The 22,269-nt window shown below is 32.0% G+C and overlaps 1 protein-coding gene across 1 annotated transcript in view; it reads left to right on the plus strand.

Moving 5' to 3' along the window:
• Nucleotides 1-22,269, plus strand: part of LOC149182501 (agamous-like MADS-box protein AP1) — a 292,710-nt gene that overhangs the window by 182,433 nt on the left and 88,008 nt on the right. Inside the window, exons 3-5 of the mRNA XM_089414579.1 lie at nucleotides 9,456-9,518; nucleotides 9,625-9,723; nucleotides 9,827-9,868. Coding sequence (XP_089270705.1) covers nucleotides 9,456-9,518; nucleotides 9,625-9,723; nucleotides 9,827-9,868 — 204 coding nt within the window. The remainder of the gene's footprint in view (nucleotides 1-9,455; nucleotides 9,519-9,624; nucleotides 9,724-9,826; nucleotides 9,869-22,269) is intronic.

Genomic DNA, 22,269 nt, shown 5'->3' on the forward strand with positions numbered 1-22,269 from the left:
TGAAGGAACAGGACATCTGGGAAACTTCCTTCAAAACAAGACAAGGTTTGTATGAGTTGTTATTCATGCAATTTTGTCTATGGAACACTATAATTATGTTCATGAGGCTAATGAATGATATATTATGCCTTTGTATAGAATCCTTTGGTGTTGTTTATTTGGATGATATACTATTTTTTAGTGCAGTTGATGCAATTGTTAAAGACTTTGATGAAGCACCAACTACTTCAAAAGATCCAAAAGATGGGAGTTTTCATAGTAGCCATTAGTGTATTTAGGCTATGTGATTTTTGGATTAGAGCTTGAGATAAATCCTACAAAGAGGGAGTTCATCATGATGTGGGTTATGCCTACAAATGTTGTTGAGGTTAGAAGTTTGTTTTGAGAAACATAGTACCTAGGGAAATCCATAGCTTTGATTTTAGTAGTAACTACACCACTCTATGCTATACAACGATTGGTAATAGTTTCTAGTGGGTGAAGAATAAATAAAAGGCATTTAATTAACAATGAAAGGATATCAATCGTTCATGGATATTTGATGGATACGAAAAAATTTAAACCAAATATCAATAAAGCGTTGTTTTTCTCATTACTAAGCTTAACTAGCCTTATGAAGAGGAGATAGATGCGAGTGGGTATACTATGAGATTGGTCTTCAAGCAAGGAGGAAGGATTCTATGCCATCATTGTGAAGTATTTTGTGGGGATGTTTTCAACTACCATAACTATGACACACATCTCTATGTTCTCTCGCAAGTTGTTAAAAAGTGGAAACATTATCTAATGATTTAGGATACTATTCGCATGGATCATTAGTTGCTAGAGTACATCCATGACCATAGTAAGTTACAAATTAGAATATAATACAAGTATATTGGATTCATATAGTAGCTTCATTTAGTTATCAAATATAAGAAGGATTCTAAAACAAATATTGCTTACATGCTTTCAGTATCACCCACATAAAACGTTATATCTTTAGGAACTTTCATGCGCATGGATCCTTTCACCCATGATGCATACAAAGAGAAGTATCTATAGAGCTCAGGGAGATGTTTCAACAATTTTAGATTTATGGTAATGTAGATGATGGAGATAGCATAATTGACTATCATCTCCAAATTGGGTTTCTCTATAGGATGGATAACCTATGTGTTCCTAATGGTGATCAACAAGAATTGATTAGGAATGTTCACACTTATAAGGTTACAAATCATTTTGGGTTTAGGGAAGATAATAGACAACTTACAAAGGTATGTGTACTATCCAAAAAAGTAAGAATGTTCAACGAGGTTTGTTGAAGGATGTATGCTTTGTTGTATCAACAAGCCTAGTGATGGGTAATAAGTTGCATATCATGCCATTTTTGGATGCACTTGCCTGTAATAAAGGATTTCAATGGAATTTGTTGCATTTTTACAAACAACTAGGAATATACATGACTACCTATTCGTGGTAATGCATAATTTCAATAAGATGTTCCCTATCATGCCCTATTAGTGCATTGTATGGAAAAATGGAACAAAGTTGTTTATTGAATAAGTATCGGTGCAGTTTGGGATACTAAGGAGCATCATTTACGATAAGGAAAATATATCTCTTAGTACATTTTCCACTACAATTTTATAGATGATGAACTTGAAGTTGAATAGATATACATCATTTCATCCATAGACAAATGAGATAGTATAAATGTTCAATAAGACTTTGCTGCAACTTTTGGTGGCTTCTAATTAGGAGCATCTAAAGTCATGACTTGAAAATATGTTATATAAAAAATACTCTTATAATATAGCAACTCATAGTTGTACTCCTAAGTCATTATTTGAAACTTGTTTTTAATATTTTCCACCTTTACCTTTGGATATTAGATATGGGAAACAAGGAGTAGAAATGGAGGATCTCATAGGGAATTATTTAAGGGCATAAAAATTTGTTGATATAGTTAAGTAGATCTAAGAAATTCATAAGAAACGTACAAGGATAGGCATCGTCAAATCATAACATAAGAGTCATTCATAGTGGGAGTAGAGTATGATTACATTTGAACAAGGATACACTATAGTTACAATTGAACAAGGAGACACTATAAGTTGTTGGTAAGATAATCAAGGATTTATGATATGGTTCATTCAAGATAATATAAAACATGGGAGATAATATCTAAAAATAAAATATATCTGCACATGTGTGCATTTACTTAATTGTGAATGTGAAAAATATGGAAATCTATGAGCCTTACATGTTGAATTAGGAAGAGGATCAAATCCCACCTTATATAAAGTACTTAGTTTCATATGCTTGAGTAGAGTTAACAAAGGATACAATTTTACTGAGGTGGTCCATAAGTGTAAGTCATCTGTGGGATGGAATTTTTCATATTGGGTTGAATGTGAAACTTTGAGGTAAAGCAAAAAGGTCCTCCAGGGATAAGGTAGAAGAAAAATTTCCTCACCTCAATTAGTAAATCTTTCTGGGACCAAAAGAATCTAAAGATGGTTAGGTGTGATCTAAATTATATCACCATAGACTTTGTCATCCATCTTGATGCTTGAAGGGTGGAAATATTGGAGGAATTAACTTACAATATTATTTTAATTGGTGGGACCTCATTTCAAGAATTGATATCTAGACATTTCAGGGCCATAATTTTGAGGCCTTAGATGACATATTTTAGGGGTAAAATTTACATCTAATTTTCCATATCATGTGATGCTATTCTACACTTAGATACCTTTTGAATGGTAAAAAATAGACATTAATTAAAGTCTGTATACAAAAATTACACATTGTAGAAGTTGACCTACTGTGATTAACCACCATAATCCGAGATCATTCCATATTGTCCCTCATTACACATGGGAATGGTATAGTCACGTGAATAACATGAAGAGAAATATAGAAAGGGAAATGTTGCAACTCTAGTTGGGAGTTCAAGCAATCAAACTTAGCTCCTAATTGGCTTTTCGGCTATACTATAATCAATCCAGCAGGAGGAAAAATGGATTCCAATGAATTTTTGTTGTATCTTATTCCACATTACAACATATAAATAGAGAGTTGGAGTGAGGCAGCATAAAATAAAGATAGAGAATATCAACCTCACTTTCTAGGTAGGTCATTTGTGTGTGATTCTATTTTACCATTTTATATTTTCTACATTTTATCTAGTACATGGATAAGCAGAAAAAATAGTAATTAATAAGTATGGAATCTAAGGAAATTAACCATCATTTTATAAATTCGAGTCTATTCTTATGATATTTGTTGTGATGAATTTTTTAGTACAATATACATGTTATTTTATGGATTAATTACACTCCATATCCATTGAAATCCATGTAGATGCTCCTCGTATGTTTCATTAGATCCAATGGTAATGACTACATTGAATTTGATTGAACAATTTTTGGGAATTTAGAGTGGGTGAGAGATAAATTCTCCCATCTTTCCAAAAGCCCCATATCATCTTGGGTGCATATGGTGGCTCCATGATTCTCTTAGGTGTTTTTGGGTGATTTCCAAAATCACTGTTTTCATGAATCGATATCACTACGTAATGCTTCCTTGCTTTCTCCAATGTTCAACGTTGATACATCCATTCACTAACTCTAGCTTGGAAATAGAATAATTACCCATGAAATATAATGTAGTCCAACTCAAATTACCTTTGAATTTCTATAAAAACAGGGTTACAACCTAGGTTTTTGATTGGATGGTTAAACAAAGGTACTCATTCACCACTAGAAGTGGTCACACTCCCAAGTCTTTACATATGGGTGCATTTTTTTTTATTGTATAGAACATATGTATTTATATACCTAGTGTAGTTTGTAAGGTTACAATGGAAGTGGCATTTGTATTACTAATATAAAGTGGTTGTCATGGACTTATTTAACATCATCGCCACCAACAACCAATGCTAATCTAGGCCAATCTCTTACGTTCACAATTTCATTGCCACTTGACTCTCATGGAAACCACATATGCACTACAATGCCACTTTGAAGCCTCGCTCCCAATGGATATTGACATTCGTGAAAATGTATAAGGATTATTAACGACCATACAAACTAGTTCAAGTTATCCATTTGAGGTTTATGTTTAATGTGGAGGTATTTTATACATACATACATACATATATACATACATACATGTATGTATGCATGTTATATAAAAAAAACATATCATGTTCACATTATTTATCATGTGTGAAAATACATTTTTGTAGAGTATTCCCATGGATGTATGGATTTGTTCTATAGAGGCCCTGCATAGAAGTTTAGTAACATGTAATCAAGTCTCACCACTTAATGTTGATGAAGGAAGTTACATTATGAAAGATTCTAGTGTAGAAATAAAGTAATACATTTCTTTTATATGATTCCTAACATGGTCATCATTATACCACATTTTCAAGGAAAAAATGATTAAAATACTAGATTTAACAAATCTGATTATCTTCTTGAATCATTTAATGAAGGCTGCTTAAAGGAAGATTCATGTGCCCATTTCATTGATAAGCCTAATGGTAGTTTCAAAAATAGTTGCACCAAATTCACTTTTCCTTGTTATTATCCTCTTAACATATAGAGTTGATTTTGAATCGAATTAATTTGGCAATTCAAGACATGCCATTTTCGTACTTTCTTGTTTGAAAAATTTATGTATCTATTGGCCTCCATCAAGTTATTTAAGGTGAGACAATAAACTTAGTTGCTCCATAATTGGAAATACCTATGTGAGACTCATGACTCATCTAAAATTATGAAAAATTTATAGATTCAGGCCCATCAGAAATCAACTAAAGAGCTAATATTTAAGTCATATATATCAAGGGACACATGAGTTATTTTCTTATTAGATGAAATAAATTACCACATAGATATTTCTAGATTTTATGAGGATTGAAAAAACTCTTAAGCTTTCAAAATTGATATGAGAGTATGCATCATATCCACCCAAAGAATAGGACAACTTCCATGCTTAGTTTGAGGTCTAGACACAATACTACCTCCAAATCTTCTTAATCCCAATTAGTGTTAAAGTTTAGGTGCTCAAGCAACATAATTTCCAAGTATGATTTTGAATAATAAGTATTATTTTTAAGGGATTAGATAGACCCAATTCATATCTCTATAACGGATTTAACTAATTCATGGGTTCAATAGTGAATATTTTAATAAATTATTTCAATTTTGTTTTTAAACTCTTGTCATTAAATCTTCACTATAAAACAATGGTTTTTATTCTAGGAATATATTTATATATATATAGGTTTTCCATACTTATGTGATATAGCCAAGACATATTTTACATGGTGGTTACATACAAAATCTTTTTGTTTGATAGCCCATCAAATTTTTTTCACACGCTAACAATCCAACAGGTTGAGGGATATAATTTTCTTACCTTATAGCCATAAAGTGTCGTGTTAAAATTCCTACTATTACCATAATGTCACAAAAAATTAAGAATTGGAGATTTACTGAGTCCTATGCTCAATAAATTGATTATATTATGAAAATAAGCATCAACATATATCATGTAAGCTATGTGAGAAGGTTTGTCAAATTATAACCTTGAGGTTCGAATTTTGGAGAAACTTAAAAAAAACTTAGGTTCGATGAACGTCATATCCATTGACCAATTCTACAGATCAAAACTCATAACCTCATATTAAAACTCAAGCTCTTAATTTATACTTGCAGTTTCCATGTCTGTGATGAAAGTTTTGATGTTCGCTAGTGTTGATTCATTAGAGGAAATTTGAGCCTAAAAGTGCCCATGAAATTTTCATGTCATAATATGTAAACCAATCAAAATCCTTTAAATTTTAAAAAAGGTATATCTATATATTTTGGAGAGAATAGAGTAAAAACTACCTTTTTTTACTGTATTTTTTGCTTATCTCCTTATGTGTTTATTGAAATTTCAAGTCGAGACATTCGTCAGATGTGGAATTAAAATCCACATCCAACGAGCACCCATTATGCATAATTTTGAGAAGACCCACATTGATAAAAATTGAAGATGCATTAAAAAAATGGATTGAACACTTCTTATTAATGCATATTCAATTTTTATCAATGTGGGTCTTCTCAAAAGTATGTATAATGGGTACTCATTGGATGTTGAATTTAATTCTGCATCCAATGAGTTTCCCCACTTGAAATTTGAGTAAACATATAAGGAGATAATCCAAAAATACAATTAAAAAAAATAGTTTTCTTATTTTCCCTTATTTTATTCTTTTTCCTTAGAAGATGACTTTTAGGATGAAATTTCCTCTAATGTCTTGCTATTTTATCATATATATATATATATATATATATATATATATATATACTTAATTGTCAACATCATCTGAACATCATCAAAATATTTGAACTCAAATCAAACCTAATCATTGCCGAACCCAAACTTGAACCCAAACCATGTGACATTGCATGTAAGTGAAATTATAATTTTACTAGGAAGTATTTCAAATTACTTGCCTATAAATACTGTTTCCATTTCATTTAATAAAACTTACATTACAAATTACAAATCATAAATAACACTTATCATTTGAAACAAATCAATTACTTGTAATTGCTGAAGGTTGAGTTATTCTTCATGAAAACATATGATCAACTTTCTATTCCATTCCTTCATGGCTGCTTATGACCTACCTAGACCATGAATCCATGACGGGAATTATCTTCCTTAGTTTATAGAAGATGGAGTTATGAAGGCCACTATCATTTATTAACATGAATCTATGAGTAGAATTATCTTTCTTAGTTAATAGAAGTTGGATTTATGAAGGCCACTATCCTTCATTAACAGAAAAAATAATAAGTTTTCCACTTACTCCATTGATCCAAGAGCTTGTTCAAAGCAAAAATTGCTTCCCCTCGAAGTTCTTCAATGTCTTTCCTAGAAAGCATGCTAAAAACATAGTTCTATATTGAAATTCAGGTTTGTGGTACTTTCTCTTTATTTTTCTAGTGCATAAATGAATCTAGTGATCCCTCTCTATGCTACCATAAACTAGAAACATTTATAGAACTCCCTTTCATTTAGAGTTGGTCCCAAGAGGCAGTTGCATGCATCTTACAATCTCTTAACTCTTTTCTCTCATGTGAGACTTAAAACATATTATTTGTTTTAATTCTTGGGTCAAAATTAAAATCTTTTGGACTGTTATTTCGCCTATTCAAATTTTTGGGTCAATATTAGATTCTTTTGGATGTTACTTTATCCATATCTTGGTGGGAAATTTGGGTACAAACTCTTCAAGAGTTTTGAGGGTCAATATTAGATTCTTTTGGATGTTACTTTAGCCATATATTAGATTCTTTTGGATGTTACTTTAGCCATATCTTGGTGGGAAATTTGGGTACAAACTCTTCAAGAGTTTTGAAGGGAGAATCCATACACGTGAGTTAAATTTAGAAATTATTTCTAGAATAACCTGTTCATAGTGTTTTTTCTTAAACCCAAAGTTTTCGACTTCTATGTGATTCCATCTTCAGGGGGACGCCCAGATTCTTGAGAAGATTGGTGTGGAAAAGGGAAAGGATTGGAAGGATATATATAGTGAAACTACAACTTCAATAATAGTGAATCTCACAATTATTGAACAACCATCGTTAAACTTATGGCTACATTCATCTTCTAATCTAGTTGCAACATTATAACAATTATCAATTTCCATTGATAATGGTTGTTCATCATTAATTTTTGTTCTATAATTATGGCTTAAGGATTGTATTGTTCCTAAAATTTCTTGTAATGAAAATTTAGTATCATAAAAATTACAATGCCAAAAAAATAGAAATCGTAGTTCAATTTCTCACATTTTCCTCTTCAAAGTGATAGTTTTATTTTTTAAATGATCACATGTAACAAAAAATTTGTTCCCATATAAATGTTTTGATTCAAACCTTTTTTCTATGCAAGTTGGAAAACCTATCATGATTCATATGTCAAACCAATAGTGGGACAACAATTATTGGTTGCTATCCCCAAATGCAAGCTCACTCATTACTATTATTGAAAGAAAACCATGCCACCTAGAATTACCTCCCAGTGATCTATAAGGAGGCATACTTTCACTACTTCCATATACCTTTTTGTCTTGAGTTGTTAACATGTTTCTTTATGTCCAACAAAAATCAGCTCTTAACCAAGAAAAACAGTTTTAGGACATACTTTAGATCCATGTATCAATTTAAACATATTCTTTTGTTTTACCCATTTTATTAAATAATTAATAAATCACATAATATAAGTGATACGCTAATACAATCTATGTAAATTAGTAAAAAGTCTATTTTTCCTTCAATGAATATCTATCGTTATGAAACTAGATTCTCATAAACGTTAAACGTTACTTATTGTCTTCCTAAAATTTTAAGATATATGAAGTTAATAAACGTTAATCGCTAGAATTTTCAGATATATGAAGTTAATAAATTTAAGATATATTCCAATATGTTTCCTCTCTCTCCCTCTAAGAAGCGCCCCCACACACATATTTTAAAACATGAGCAAGGAAGGCACTCGAATTCTCTACTAATCTTGTTTTTACTTTAACATAAAATTCACAAAGCAATATTATCCCTCAGCACTTGAAGTTGAAGTTGAAAAAAGAGAAGATGACAATTTTCAATGTGAAAAAGAAAGTAAAAGTATTATCCATTTTCATGCTTCCATGTTCTTTCTAATTATACTATTTTTGCAATGATTTATCTTAGGACTATGTTAACTAGATCTATTTTGGGTGGTCACTAAAAATGTTTTCTATCCTCTCTGCCCAAAATTATTCTGGGAAATATATATATTCCTATCATGAAATATAAAAATTAAATAAAAAAATAAACTAAAAATAATAATTTTATATATTTTGGAACTTAATTTAACATAAATTATTGCAATATCAAAAAGATAAATGTAAAATGTGAAATATGGCATTTAGTATTAGGGAGAATTCTCGCCAACGGCTTCTCACATTTATGTGATCTGCACTTTGCCTGAAACTAAATTAAATAAATCTCACATTGTTAGTATGTGAATTCCATGTGGATATTTTAGCTAAATTTAAAATCAAAGCATAAGAAAATTAATCTTCTACGTTAAAAGGAAATCTTGAAACAATTTTGTAAAGATACTTCTTTACGTAGTTGTAATATGTAAGTATTTATTATTATTTCAATGTTTTGAAACATACTTATTTATGTAGACTTAATATGTAATTATTATTATTATTTTAATGTTTTTTGGTGGGAGAATTTTTGGTCTTTCTATTTAAGTTTTTTCAATGTCTGACTCTTCATTCAATCTAGTCTTGATAAACCACACTGTTAGTTTAAAACATATTGAATAAATACTATAAACTTGTCATTTGATTCCCATTATTCATTTATTGTAAACCTAATCTACGTACTGAATAAATCAATTGTCAGGTTGGTGAATCACAACTGAAAGCGTTGCACGAGAGGATGGACAGTTTGAAAAAAAAGGAACGAGTAAGATTGCCTATCAGTTTATTAACATCTGGTATCTTAGCTTCTTTATAAAATTACCTTTCAAATTATGTTGATTATTATTATTTTTTTTCCTTTTAATCCTCAGAACATGGTTGGTGAAGACTTGCAGTCGTTAACAGCAAAGGAATTGCATCGACTTGAAAAACATTTGCGAATTGCGATTAAAAGAATTTCTGATAAAAAGGTAAATGAATCTAGATGTGTTTTCAGTACACATCATTTTCTCATTATATTTATAGAATTATGAGCATAACTTATGTTTTGTCTTATAATTTTTTATTTTTTAGATGAAAATATTTGCACAAAATGCCAAGTCATTAGCACAAAAGGTATGTACAATTTTCTTTCAATTATTTTACTGGTAAAATTGTTGTTTTAAATTAATAATTTACTTTATAATATGTGATAATTTTAGTCTAATACACAAGTCGACGTATGAGGAATACACATGACACCAAACCTAAAGCACTTATTTTAACTGTAATAATCACGAACCCTATGTCGTGAAGTCGACTTACGACCAACAATCAAATCAAGGAATAGACCTTCATTGTGTCTGTAAATATACAGCAATGGCAAAGAACTAGCATTGATTTGGAGTTTGATTGATGTTAAAAGATTGAAATAGGGATTGTAGTGAAGTACTCGTTGTGGTATGTTGCACTCACTAGTTAATTACATTTATATTTTCGTTATGATTTTGACTCTATTTTGTATCTTCTTAGCGATACATATAAACATAATTTTTTTGGTCTCACTTCCCGATATTTTTTACTATTTGAGATCATCTCATTTATTATTTTATTAGATATTTTGTTGATTTAAAGACTTAATTTATTTTTGTTCCAATTTTTTTTCTACTTAATTGAGTGCATACAATCTGAACCTCAAAGTAATTTAAATTGGTTCTTCCTGAGTGTATATATTTTATTCATGCTCAACCATAATAATATATCAAATTTTCATATTACTTGTCTTATGCCATTCAAATTATCTCTTTTGCCACTTAAATTTCTACGTATTTTTTTGCTCCTCTTTTGTTTTGTAATAATTAATTTAGTATTTTTTTCACACACATCTTGAACTAGTAATTAAAATTCTAAAGTGCTTAAAATTCTAAATGGTATCAAATATAAAGTGTTTTAGGAATATAAAGTGTTTTAGGAATATAACTGATTTTTATTGTAGATTTGAAAAATTAGAACATTCTTTAGTGTTTTGTGAATACTATTGATTTTTATTGTAGATTTGAAAAGTTAGAACATTAAGGGAGGATGGACCCAATTAGTCCTCACTCCTTTCAACTACTTTGACGAGAAGTCTAAGATTTTGATGTTCTTGAACATGAAGGGTTAGTTCAGATTGAAATTAACCCTAACTAACCCTACCTCAGTGACTGTGAAATCTAAATACTTTAATAGAATGGAGGAATCTTATGATATTCTCTACTTGTCAATTTCCATTAATTTTGGATTTCATATATGTGACTATAAAGCTCCTAATGAATTTCAAATGGAATTGGACGAATTGATTGAAAAAATTGATGGATTGAGGGGACATAATTCTGAGAATGAGATCATCAAAATGGATACATCCAATTTGACAACCTACAAGACTACTACACTAGATTCAAGACATTGATGACTCAAGTAAAAGCTTGTTGTGTAACACCCTGAGTTAATTACTCGCGACTTTTACTATTTAAACTTGAACTCGAAAGTTTATGTACTAAAAGATTGGTCATGGTTAATATCATCTTTTGATTTTTTTGAAGAAGAAGAGAGATTAAAGATGTTATTTTCTTTTTTATTTTTTATTTTTAACAAATGTTATTGAAAATGTGTTAAGGATTGTCAAGGATACAATTGGAAATTGGTTATGTCCATATGAGGGCAGAGACAAAAAAAAAAAAAGATTCCTTTTCTTCGTACCTCTTCCCAAGAAAAGTGAAGAAAATGAAGAATGAAAAGGATTGATATATATCAAAAAAGAAGATGGTTGGAGATAGATGCCATGTGACTAGTTTCGTGTGGGAAAATGTTATGGGAGAGAAAGATAATAATTCCTAGTTATAGCCAATCGAAGAGAAAGAATTGTTAGAACCTAAATTAACAAGTGGGATGCTGCTTGAGGGTTCAAACAAACAAAAAAAATTCTCTGAATATTCTTGGAACTATTCCATTTAAAGATAGGAGTGGCTTGGGGTTAGCCATGTAAAGCACTAGCTTACTGTTGAGAGGACTGTCAGAAGCCTTGATACATTTTCCAAAATAATCAGATAAGTAATTTTTGTAGGTAGATCCTATTATGAGTGAAAACAATTTTGGTATTCATTTGATGTGTATCATTGTTTGATGAAAAAAGAGTATAATTTTGTCATATAACTATTGTAGACTATACATGTATGTTGTAACTTGAATAGGTATGAAGGTAACTTCTCATTGAAGACTAAAACCCTTGTTATATATATTAATGATGGATGAGGTAAAGGTAGGCAAGGGTCTTTGATTTCTATATGAAACAACTAAGTGTTGTTATAGATAATAATTTCCCTAAAAAGAAGAAACTATTTGTAAGTGAGATATAGAGCTTGAGTCTGGATTAGTTAGTGAGGGAGTCAACAGATAAGAGAAATGTTTATCTTTCCCTCTAGAAATAGTCCTAGACTCTATATGGGATAGGTTTCATAAAAAACTTAATAGGTATCATGATAGGTTCCACTATTGAACAAATAGAAATGTACAAAAGCATAGATAAGTACTGTAAGTTACTAGAATGTGTAATGGGTACTGAAGGAAAGAGAGAGAGATAGAATTTAAGACTTGCAGTAAATACTTTAAACTATTCTTTTTCTTTCACATGTGTACTTAGAAACTACCATATCATAAATAATTTAAAATAAAAATGTAAAGAACCTTTAGAGATCTACTATAAACTCTTTATATAAGTTACCATTAATTTTTACAGCTAAGGTATTGGGCTACTATTATTGCTTCTATTATTAATTGTAAGACAAGAAAGATGAATGGGTACTACTAGAATCATCCCACACTATGAAAACTACTAAAAAATTGATACCAATAAAGATATATATATATATATATATATATATATATAATACTATTACTAATTTAAGTGAAAAATATTCATATATATATAATCTAAGTGATAGTGGAGTCTACAATAAGATAAATAGTATAGAAGAAAAAGGGAAGCAAATATATGCATCTATAGTTCCTATGGTGATATGAACTTCAAGGTAGTAACAATTGGCACCTATATTGGTGTAAGAATTAAGTTCTACACATATATAAATATATACAAATTACAAATGAAAGAACCTTAGAAGGGTTCATAAATACAATGGTATTGCTTCTTACTATTTATATCTTTGAAGCAATAGTGAACTACAAACAACTTAAGAGGCTTCAGCCTCATGATCATGAACTTAGAAACAAAAGAAAACAATAAATAAGAACTTGGATGAGATAGTCGAGCATAACAATTTGAATGAATTACCAAGAGAGACCTTAACATCCTTGCTTCTTAGGCAGCCGTTACGTACATATGAGGAAGAAAAGAAATTTCAAAGATGATTAGATGGGTGTCAAGATTAAATTCTTAATGGTGAATTAGAGGAGGAGGTATGCCTTGAAGAACAAAAGGGATCTCAGTTATGAAAAGATTTAAATAAATTTTATAGATTAAAAAAAGAATTGTAGGGACTAAAACAAGCATAATGAGCTTGATATCCAACGCTGGACAAATACCTACAACAATATGTATTTAAATGAAGAACAACCGACCACAACCTATACATTAAATCTGATAATGAAAATATACTAATGATTGTTGGGGATAAATAATTGATAAATGAACAAAGCTTAAAAAATCTCAGGAAAATCCTAAAATAAATTACACAACCTAAACCTAAATTAATGTAAAAAATATAAATAACATATTACAAATAATTATTAATTAATTATTATAAATATAAATAAATTCTTAGTAATAATTATTTTATTTTTATTTTATTGGTTAATTATTTAGAATTAATTAATATTATAAATAAGTTATTTTCTTTCTTTTCATCTATCTATCAAGTATTTATTCAATTGTAATCGATAAATACGTAATTACTAATAATCAAAAAATAACTAATCGTTAGTAACAAATAAATAAATGATTACCCACAATAATTATTTATTTACATGTTAATATCTAATTATTTATTCATTAAAATAAATGAATGATTATTATAAATAAATAATCATTAATAATAATTTATTCATTTATAACTATTTATTCATTTGTAATAAATAAATAATTACTTATTAATAATAATTAATTTACTTATTTGAAGAGAGGAAATAAAATAATGCTATGAAAACTACAAATATATATATATATGAGATAAAACAATTATCATTTAATGAAAGAAATTCAAGGTAAAGATAGGAAATCTATACCTAAGATACTATATCTAGAAGAAGAACTCGAATCTCTTACTAGAGGAAGCTAATTTCCAGAGATACCGCTACAACCATTTGTGCTAAGATTATGTGGGTGCTTCATAATCTCAAGAGCTTCTCTGTTTTTTCTCTTTTGATAGTGTTCTTCCATGGCGATATATTGTCACAAATTTCAATGCTTAGAGAACTACCATTCTTCCTTGTCTTGCAAGTCTCTTAGCTAGAAAAAGGCATCCTAATTTCTGAGTTCAACTAACTAAAATAAATTTTGAAAAGTTCTAGTATGGAAGCATGCAAGCAACATCAATAACTGATATAATACAAGTTGTGGGTTTGGTTGTTATACCTTTGTGAAACCCTAACGAGAGCCACATGAATTACATAAGGAGAGTGTTTAAATATCTAGAAGGAACAACTAATCATGGCCTATGGTATGCTAGAAGTAAAGATTTCAATTTAATTGCATACACTGGTGTAGATTAGGTAGGTGGCCTTGATGATAGGAAGAGCACAAGTTGCGAAACCTTCTTTGTAGGAAACTTCCTAGTATATTGGGTATGAAAAACGAAAAATTCTATTTCTTTTTCTATAGATGAAGTTGAGTATATTGAAATATCTGCATTTTGTATTTAGATTATTTGGATGAAGAATACACCCAGGGATATCAAGCTTGAATATGTGGATGATAGTCTTCATATGGGTGATAATATTAGTGAAATTAACATATACAAGAGTCGTTTATGTATTCCAAAAAAAATCATATTCCAATTCAATATCATTTTTTAAGAGATCAAGTTGCTCAATAGATTGCTAAGATTAAATATGTTTCCAATAATGAGAAAATCACAGATATCTTCACCAAAACGCTTCTTAGAGAACCATTTGACTACCTTATATAGTGGATGGGAGTGATATCTTCTTCAACACATTAACTTAGTCAATTTAGTGACTATATGCTACTAACCTTATGGATAACCTTAGAGAGTAAAATACAAGGGAAGAATGATGGCATGGAAAGTTTCTCAATAATTTGTATCATGTCAGAGGGACTTGCATGTTTTGAGGAACATGACAGTGCTCAAGGGAAACATGGTCTAATGACAAATGTATAGAGTAAGCTCAATTATCTTAATTGCACTACAACATAGATATTTTTCATCTAGAGTAACTTTATCCTTTTCCATTCATGTCAAAGGGGGAGATTGCACAAAGATTGACATGAGCACAAACATTGGCCTGAGAAAATATGGGGAGTGAACAAGTAGAATAAATAGAGAGTGAAAAACTTTAGTATCTTGATAGGGGGAGCAGAGTAAAGAGTGAGAAATTTCAACAACCTGAAAAGGGGAGTGGTCTTGTACTATGAGCTAAGCAGTAGTGTTTCCATGAATAACTTGTAATGTTTGGTTGTGATTCCTTCAATGCTAAAGGGGGATATTGCTAGACAAATTGGTTATTGAACAATTTGGCAATGGTTGTCCAATCATTACGATTGATGTCAACACTTGTAAATGCTGTCAAGTTTAGGAAAAGTTTATAATTCTCTAGTAAAATCTTTGGTTGGATAGTAATCCCAGAGAACTTTCCAATGGTATAAATCCTACGGGATAAGTAGTTATATTACTTTTAAGCTGTGAAATGGTTCCAAGGTTCATGCTTTTAACATTTTCCCTTCCTCATTGAATCAACACTAAACTATAGAACAAATCTTAGGAAGAATAACATAGGGTTGAAAATCAATGAGTAACAAGGCTAGTGGACACAACCCTTACACTCATAGGGTTATAGATAAGCATTGGAGTTCTTATTGGAATACTCGATCCTTTCAATAAAAAAATAATGGCAAGGGTTGTGAGCAATGATTAACAATCTATCAGTGATAATACTTGGTTACAAGGTGCTAAGCTAAAACGCCTAGGTCTTTTATGGATCACCAAACTAATTTGAGTGCAAAGAGTAGTAGTGGCTAATAAGAGGTGGAGTGGTAGGCCGGAATGACCTAGAAAGCTAGGTGGTAGTGGTAAAATCATAAAAACATGATGTGGCGTAATTAGATGATGACATGTGGTAGTGACTATTACACGTAATTTTCATGATTGTATACAAAGGTGAATTTCCTAGATCTAGTGGCCTAATATAGAAAAACAAAAAGCAAAAATATTTAATTTCTCCTTAGAGAAATTATAAAATTAGAAAGAAACCTACCTCAAATTTGTAGCAAGACTTCCTTTCCTCCTCGCTGGTAAGCTCCAATTCTAGCTCCAAGTGTTATAATTAGAACCTACGCACACGACCAAAATAAGTAAAGAAACCATAATCCACGTAGCATACTTGAAAATCTTTATTCAATGAGTGAATAAGGAATTGAAATATATGAGTGCAAACATAGCATAACAAATATAGGAAAACAAGATGATCTTTCTATTAACAAATGTAGGAGAGAGTTACAACCATAAATAATAGTCTAACTTTGTAGATGTATCCCCAAGTTTACTTTTTCTTCCTTGTCACAAAGAACACGTCAACACCAATGCTAATGCATGAAAGTGATGACTCCTATGTTCAAACTGGCAGCATGAAGGCACTATCAATCTCCAAAATCCAACCCAAACCTTATGGTAGGTAGTAAATTTATAGGAGCACTGTAGTAGTTTAAGAATCCTTATCCATTTACCAATCTAGGCGTGAGATCCAATTAAGAGCGGAAGATGAGATCAATGGATAAGGGGTGAGGTCTCTAATATAGGATCATATGGGATCTAAGTTCTTATCCATGGTAAATAGTTAAAGCTACCTTGGAATCTTAAGAAATATTTTTATTTTTCCTGAATTTCTACAATCAATGCACTTGAGGAAGGGAGAAACAAGAGCTAACCAAAACCAGTGTGTAGATATGAAAGAAGAGTTGAACAAAAGTAGCTAAAGAGGCAACATGATTTGGGGCTAAAAACAATGTTTTTGAGCTAATTATTCCATAAACTCACTTTTTAGAGAAGTGATACTTAAGGCTTTGTGAAGTGGTTATGAGAAAGTCTTCCAAGATATTGATTGATCTGGTTTGCAGGCCTATTTTACTGATTCGAAAAAATAGCATATACAGGTTTCCCCCTAAAGTACAAAGTCAGAAGAAATGGCTAATGACTGAAGTGCTTTACCTTGTGACAAGTCCAGATCAAGAAAAATTTGTCAAGATCATCATCTATTTCAATACATTTTATCATGATGTCACTGTTAAGGGAGGCATAACCATACTTAACATATAATCCATATTACATGTACAATGGTCAAAAGGTCTTGTCCACTGATGATAAATTATGAAGCCATGCTTGGATAACCTTCTGTATGAAAATAACTATCATATTATATGATATTGTAGGAATCCTAAAACGAAACCCAAATGGATGAAACTATATTCGAGGTATTTTGTCTCATTTACTTGAACAGTTGATGGATGAGTCTAACCATGTGAATGAATGAGTTGAAGTCAGACATGGTAGACACCATCTAATTATCGACCAATGATGTAAGTCACTAGCAGATGCGAGAGAAACCACTGATGATGATAATGGATCTCAAGGTAATAGAGTAGAATCTATGTTGTGTGAATAGATGAGCTAAATTCAAACACACCACAAAATCTCTTGGTCAAATTCCATTGATGAAAACCTATCGCTAAAAGTGAGGAAACTTTTCATTGAGGTATGCAAGCTCCAAGGCGTTGACGGGAGTTTGCAGCTCAACTTCATGGACAATGAGATGATGTTGATAGGAAGTGACCCATCATAGGAGGGCCTTGAGGTATCCCTCATCAACGACATGAAGTAGGTATCAAGATTTGAGAGAGAATGATGATAATGTGATGTTGGTTCAAGAGCGACATAGATGAAATAAGCCTTAGTATATTGTAGGAGATGTCAACTGAGGGAATTCACTTGAACATATCAGCGACACTTGTATGGAGTTGGTAGAATTGACCCAAAAATGAATGTGAAAGTTTTTAACATGGTATCATTAACCAAAGAGGAAAGTGTAGGTTTTAAACTTGTACATAAATTACCTGCATACGAATTCTAAAAAGCAAAAAATAAAGAATCAAGAGAGCATAAAACATAAAATAGATATACACAGAGATTTTCCCCTAGATCCCAAAACCAAAACTACCCGATTGATTTCTCATTACTTTACTTTCAATGTTACAATACATATATATACATGTCGAAGCATCCGTAAACCCCAGTCCATTAACTCTGGATTAGAACATAACTGTAGTTCCCTTGACCAAATCTACAATATACAATGGATAGAAAACCACATGGCCAAAACCATGTATGAAATGCATGCACAAAACCATAGGTAGGTCCTCCCACCTAATATAGGGTCAAAAAAACGTTTCCGAGGGCACTTCCCTCGACCTCGTTTAGAGAGGCTACCACCCCCCTCCATATCCCCCAACAAGGGGGCAACCTCCCCCCTATGACCCTCCGGAAATTCTTGGTGCAATGTACAAGGGGCCCATCCGTGCCCCCGCACATGGGGTAGTCGTGGAAAGAATATAACACAACCCAACATTCTATCACTTGTTTTATCTCCACAAGGGGCCACATGACAACTTAGTCATTGATCCAGCCCTACAATGCCCATTGTTTCTCCAAACCAGGAGAACTTCTTCGTGCTCAAAAACTGTCAATGCATTTGCAATATTCTTCAAACTGTGCAACTTTACGAGCAACACCTTTTTTTCCTCAACGATATCCCTCACAAAGTGATATTGAACATCAATGTGCTTTGTGTTTGAATGATAAGAAGGGTTATTTGCCAAGAAAAATGCACTTTGGTTGTCACAATATATGCTTATAGCTGGTTGTACTAACCCCATACTTGGACACAATCTCTACAACCAAAATACTTCCTTGCTTGTATGAGTGGCTGCCATGTATTCTGCCTCTGTAGTTGAAAGTACGACTATAGAATGTCTCTTACTCATGCAACTAATTGCACCTCCAAATAGGTTAGACACATACCCACTTGTAGATCTTCTCTGGTCTAGATCTCCAGCCAAGTCTACATCAACAAAGGCACAAATGTCAAAAACTATAACCATTCTAGGCCTTCCTTAGTAGCACAAACCATAATCACTAGTGCCACGCAAATACCTGAAAACCCGCTTCACTGCTATCCAATGATCCTTCCCTGGTTTTGATATAAACTTGCTCAATACTCCCATTGCATGTGCACTGTCTGGTCTAGTAGAGACCATTGCATATATAAGGCTACCAACTACACTTGTATATGGAACATGTGACATATTCTCTTTCTCTTCTTGTGTCTTGGGACACTATTCAACAAATAACTTTACACCTACACGAATAGTAACATTCACCGGTTTACTATCCTGCATATTAAACCTATGTAGTATTGTCTCGACATACTTCCTCTGGTTTAACCAGAGCTTCATCATTTCCCGATCTCATTTAATTTCCATGCCCAAAATATAAATTGTAGGACTAAGATCTTCCATGTCGAATTTGGAGGAAAATTGGGTCTTCAAATCATGGATAATTTCTTTGTCATTACCAACCAACAACATATCATCCACATACAAGACCATATAAATAACATAGTTACCAGTTAATTTAAAGTACACATAGTGATCTTCTTTGCTTCTAGTATAGCCAAGTCCCCATATAAATGTATCAAATTTCTTATACCACATCGTTGGTGAATGTTTTAACCCATATAGGGACTTTTTTAACTTGCATACCAGTTCTTTGTTACCTTTCACTACAAAGCCTGCAGATTTCTTCATATAGATCTCTTCTTCCAGATCCCATGAAGAAATGATTTCTTCACATCCATCTTCTCTACCTCAAAATAAAAAGAAGTAGCAACAGATAAAAGTAATCTAATACAAGCTACGCTGGCAACATGAGAAGAATTATCACCAAAATCAATTCCTGCCACCTCAAAATAACCTTTTTCTACCAACTGAGCTTTGTATTTATCCACATTTCCTTCTGCATTCATATTCTTCTTAAACACCCATTTTCTTCAAATGGGTTTTCTTCCTACTGGAAACTCCACCAAATCCCAAGCCTCATTTTTGTGCAAAGATGTGATTTCATCAATCATAGCCTCTTTCCAGAGTTTTCCATCCTCTGAATCTACTGCTTCCCTCATAGTTTTGGGATCATCATAAGTAATATATAAAGAAAAAATTGAAGATAAAGTAGATGGACTATACCTTTATGACTGCCTTCTTTCTCAAACTATTCTTCTCACAACTAAAGTTTGTGGCTCTTCATCTTCTAATTCCTCTTCTGGTATAGAGTTTGATTCTTCCTCGTTTAGCTCAAACTCTATCTTCTGATGTTCCTTTGGTAGGAATTCTTGTTTAATAACATATTTCACCTCTCCAAACATAACATCTCAGTTGTACACAACCTTCCTTGTTTTTGGGTTTCAAAACTTATAACATTTTAAACCATCCTTATACCTAATAAAGATGCACTCTTCAGATTTACTATCCAACTTTTTTATTTTCTCCTTTGGAACATTTACATATGCATCATATCCAAATACCCTAAGATGTGAAAGAGAAGGTTTCTTACAAGTCCATACCTCTTGTGGAGTCTTATCCTCCAACTATGATGAAGGTGATCTATTGACAAGGTAACATGTAATCTCCACCGCCTCTGCCCACAATTCCTTTCCTAACTCAGCACCACTGGGCATTCTTCTTGCATTTTCCATCAATGTCTTATTCATTCTTTCTATAACTCTATTTTTCTTAGGTGTGAATGGATTAGTCTCCTGCCATGCAATACCACACTTCTTACAGAACTCTTTAAATTCCTTCTTGCATAACTCTCCACCATTATCTGTCCTCAACACCTTTATCTTCTTCTCTATCTAGTTTTCCACCATACCTTAAATTCTTTAAACCTATCAAAGACTTCATATTTATTCTTGAGGAAATATATCCATGTATTCCTTTGAGAATTCATCTATAAATGATACATAGTACACAAAATTACCCAGTGATGGAACCGACATAGGTTCAAACACATCACTGTACACAAGCTCTAATATATGTTTCACAATCTTAGAACCAGAGGGGAAACTCACCCGATTCTGCTTCCCATATACACAATTTTCACAGACATCAAAATCCAGAGATAACTTAGACATACCTTCTACCATAACATTATGATGAAATATTTGAAGGCCCTTCTCTCTAATATTTCCAAGCCTTTGATGCCATGGCATGGTATTTTCTCTAGAGACCACTAGATTTTCTTCTCCACATTCAAGAAGCACAAAACCATTGCACCCATCAATAACAATGTTACCTTGAATATTTTACAGAGTTCCAATCCGAACACCCCACATGAATACAAGTGCTCCCTAAACCATCTTGCAAATATCTTTCTCTAACACTGTTTTTACACCTGCATCATCTAGCTTGCTTATAGAAATTAGATTTCTGGCCAATGAAGGAATATGCAGAACACTCAAAAGTGTTCTAATCCTTCCACCTTGCAACTTCAACTTGAATTTTCTACGACCAATGATTGTTTCCATCCTATCATCCCCTAAGAAGATATCACCAACATCATATTTCTGATACTCACAGAACCACTCTCTATGGGGAGTGACGTGAAAGGATGCACGTGAGACGATCAACCATGCCTCATGATCTACATGTGTACTTGAAGAAGAATCCAAGTACAAATCCCCACCTTCATCTGAGGTGTTTTTCGCCTCTATAAAAGGAGCATCATTAGATCCCTTTTCTTTCTCAGAGGTTTTGGATTTACAGTCCCTTTCAAGGTATCCTTCCTTTTCGTGTTTCCAGTACACCTTTACAGGTTTTCCTCGAGATTTAGATCTCCCTCTAGATTTAGATCTCCCACTCGATGAATTATTTTCGTTTATGTTCTAGGACCATCCTCGTACAAACAAGGAATCGCCATTTTGGCCCTCCATATTTTTCTTTCTCATCTCCTCTGACAGCAAGGATGAGACTATTTCATCAAACTACAAGGCAGTTGCATTGCTACCTATTGCAACAACTAGACTATCCCATTAATCTGGTAGAGAACACTACAAACTAATGCACTTATCTTCATCTAAAATTTTAATACCAACAAATAATAACTGGCTTACGACAGTGTTAAATGCATTCAGATGCTCTGTCATTGGGTCTTCATCTTTCATCCTCGAGTTATAAAACTTTTTTTGTAGGAATAGTTTATTCT

Source organism: Pinus tabuliformis, chromosome 3_2, assembly GCF_031772625.1.
Source record: "Pinus tabuliformis cultivar Carrire ecotype Pingquan chromosome 3_2, CPIR1, whole genome shotgun sequence".
Classification (NCBI taxonomy): Eukaryota; Viridiplantae; Streptophyta; class Pinopsida; order Pinales; family Pinaceae; genus Pinus; species Pinus tabuliformis.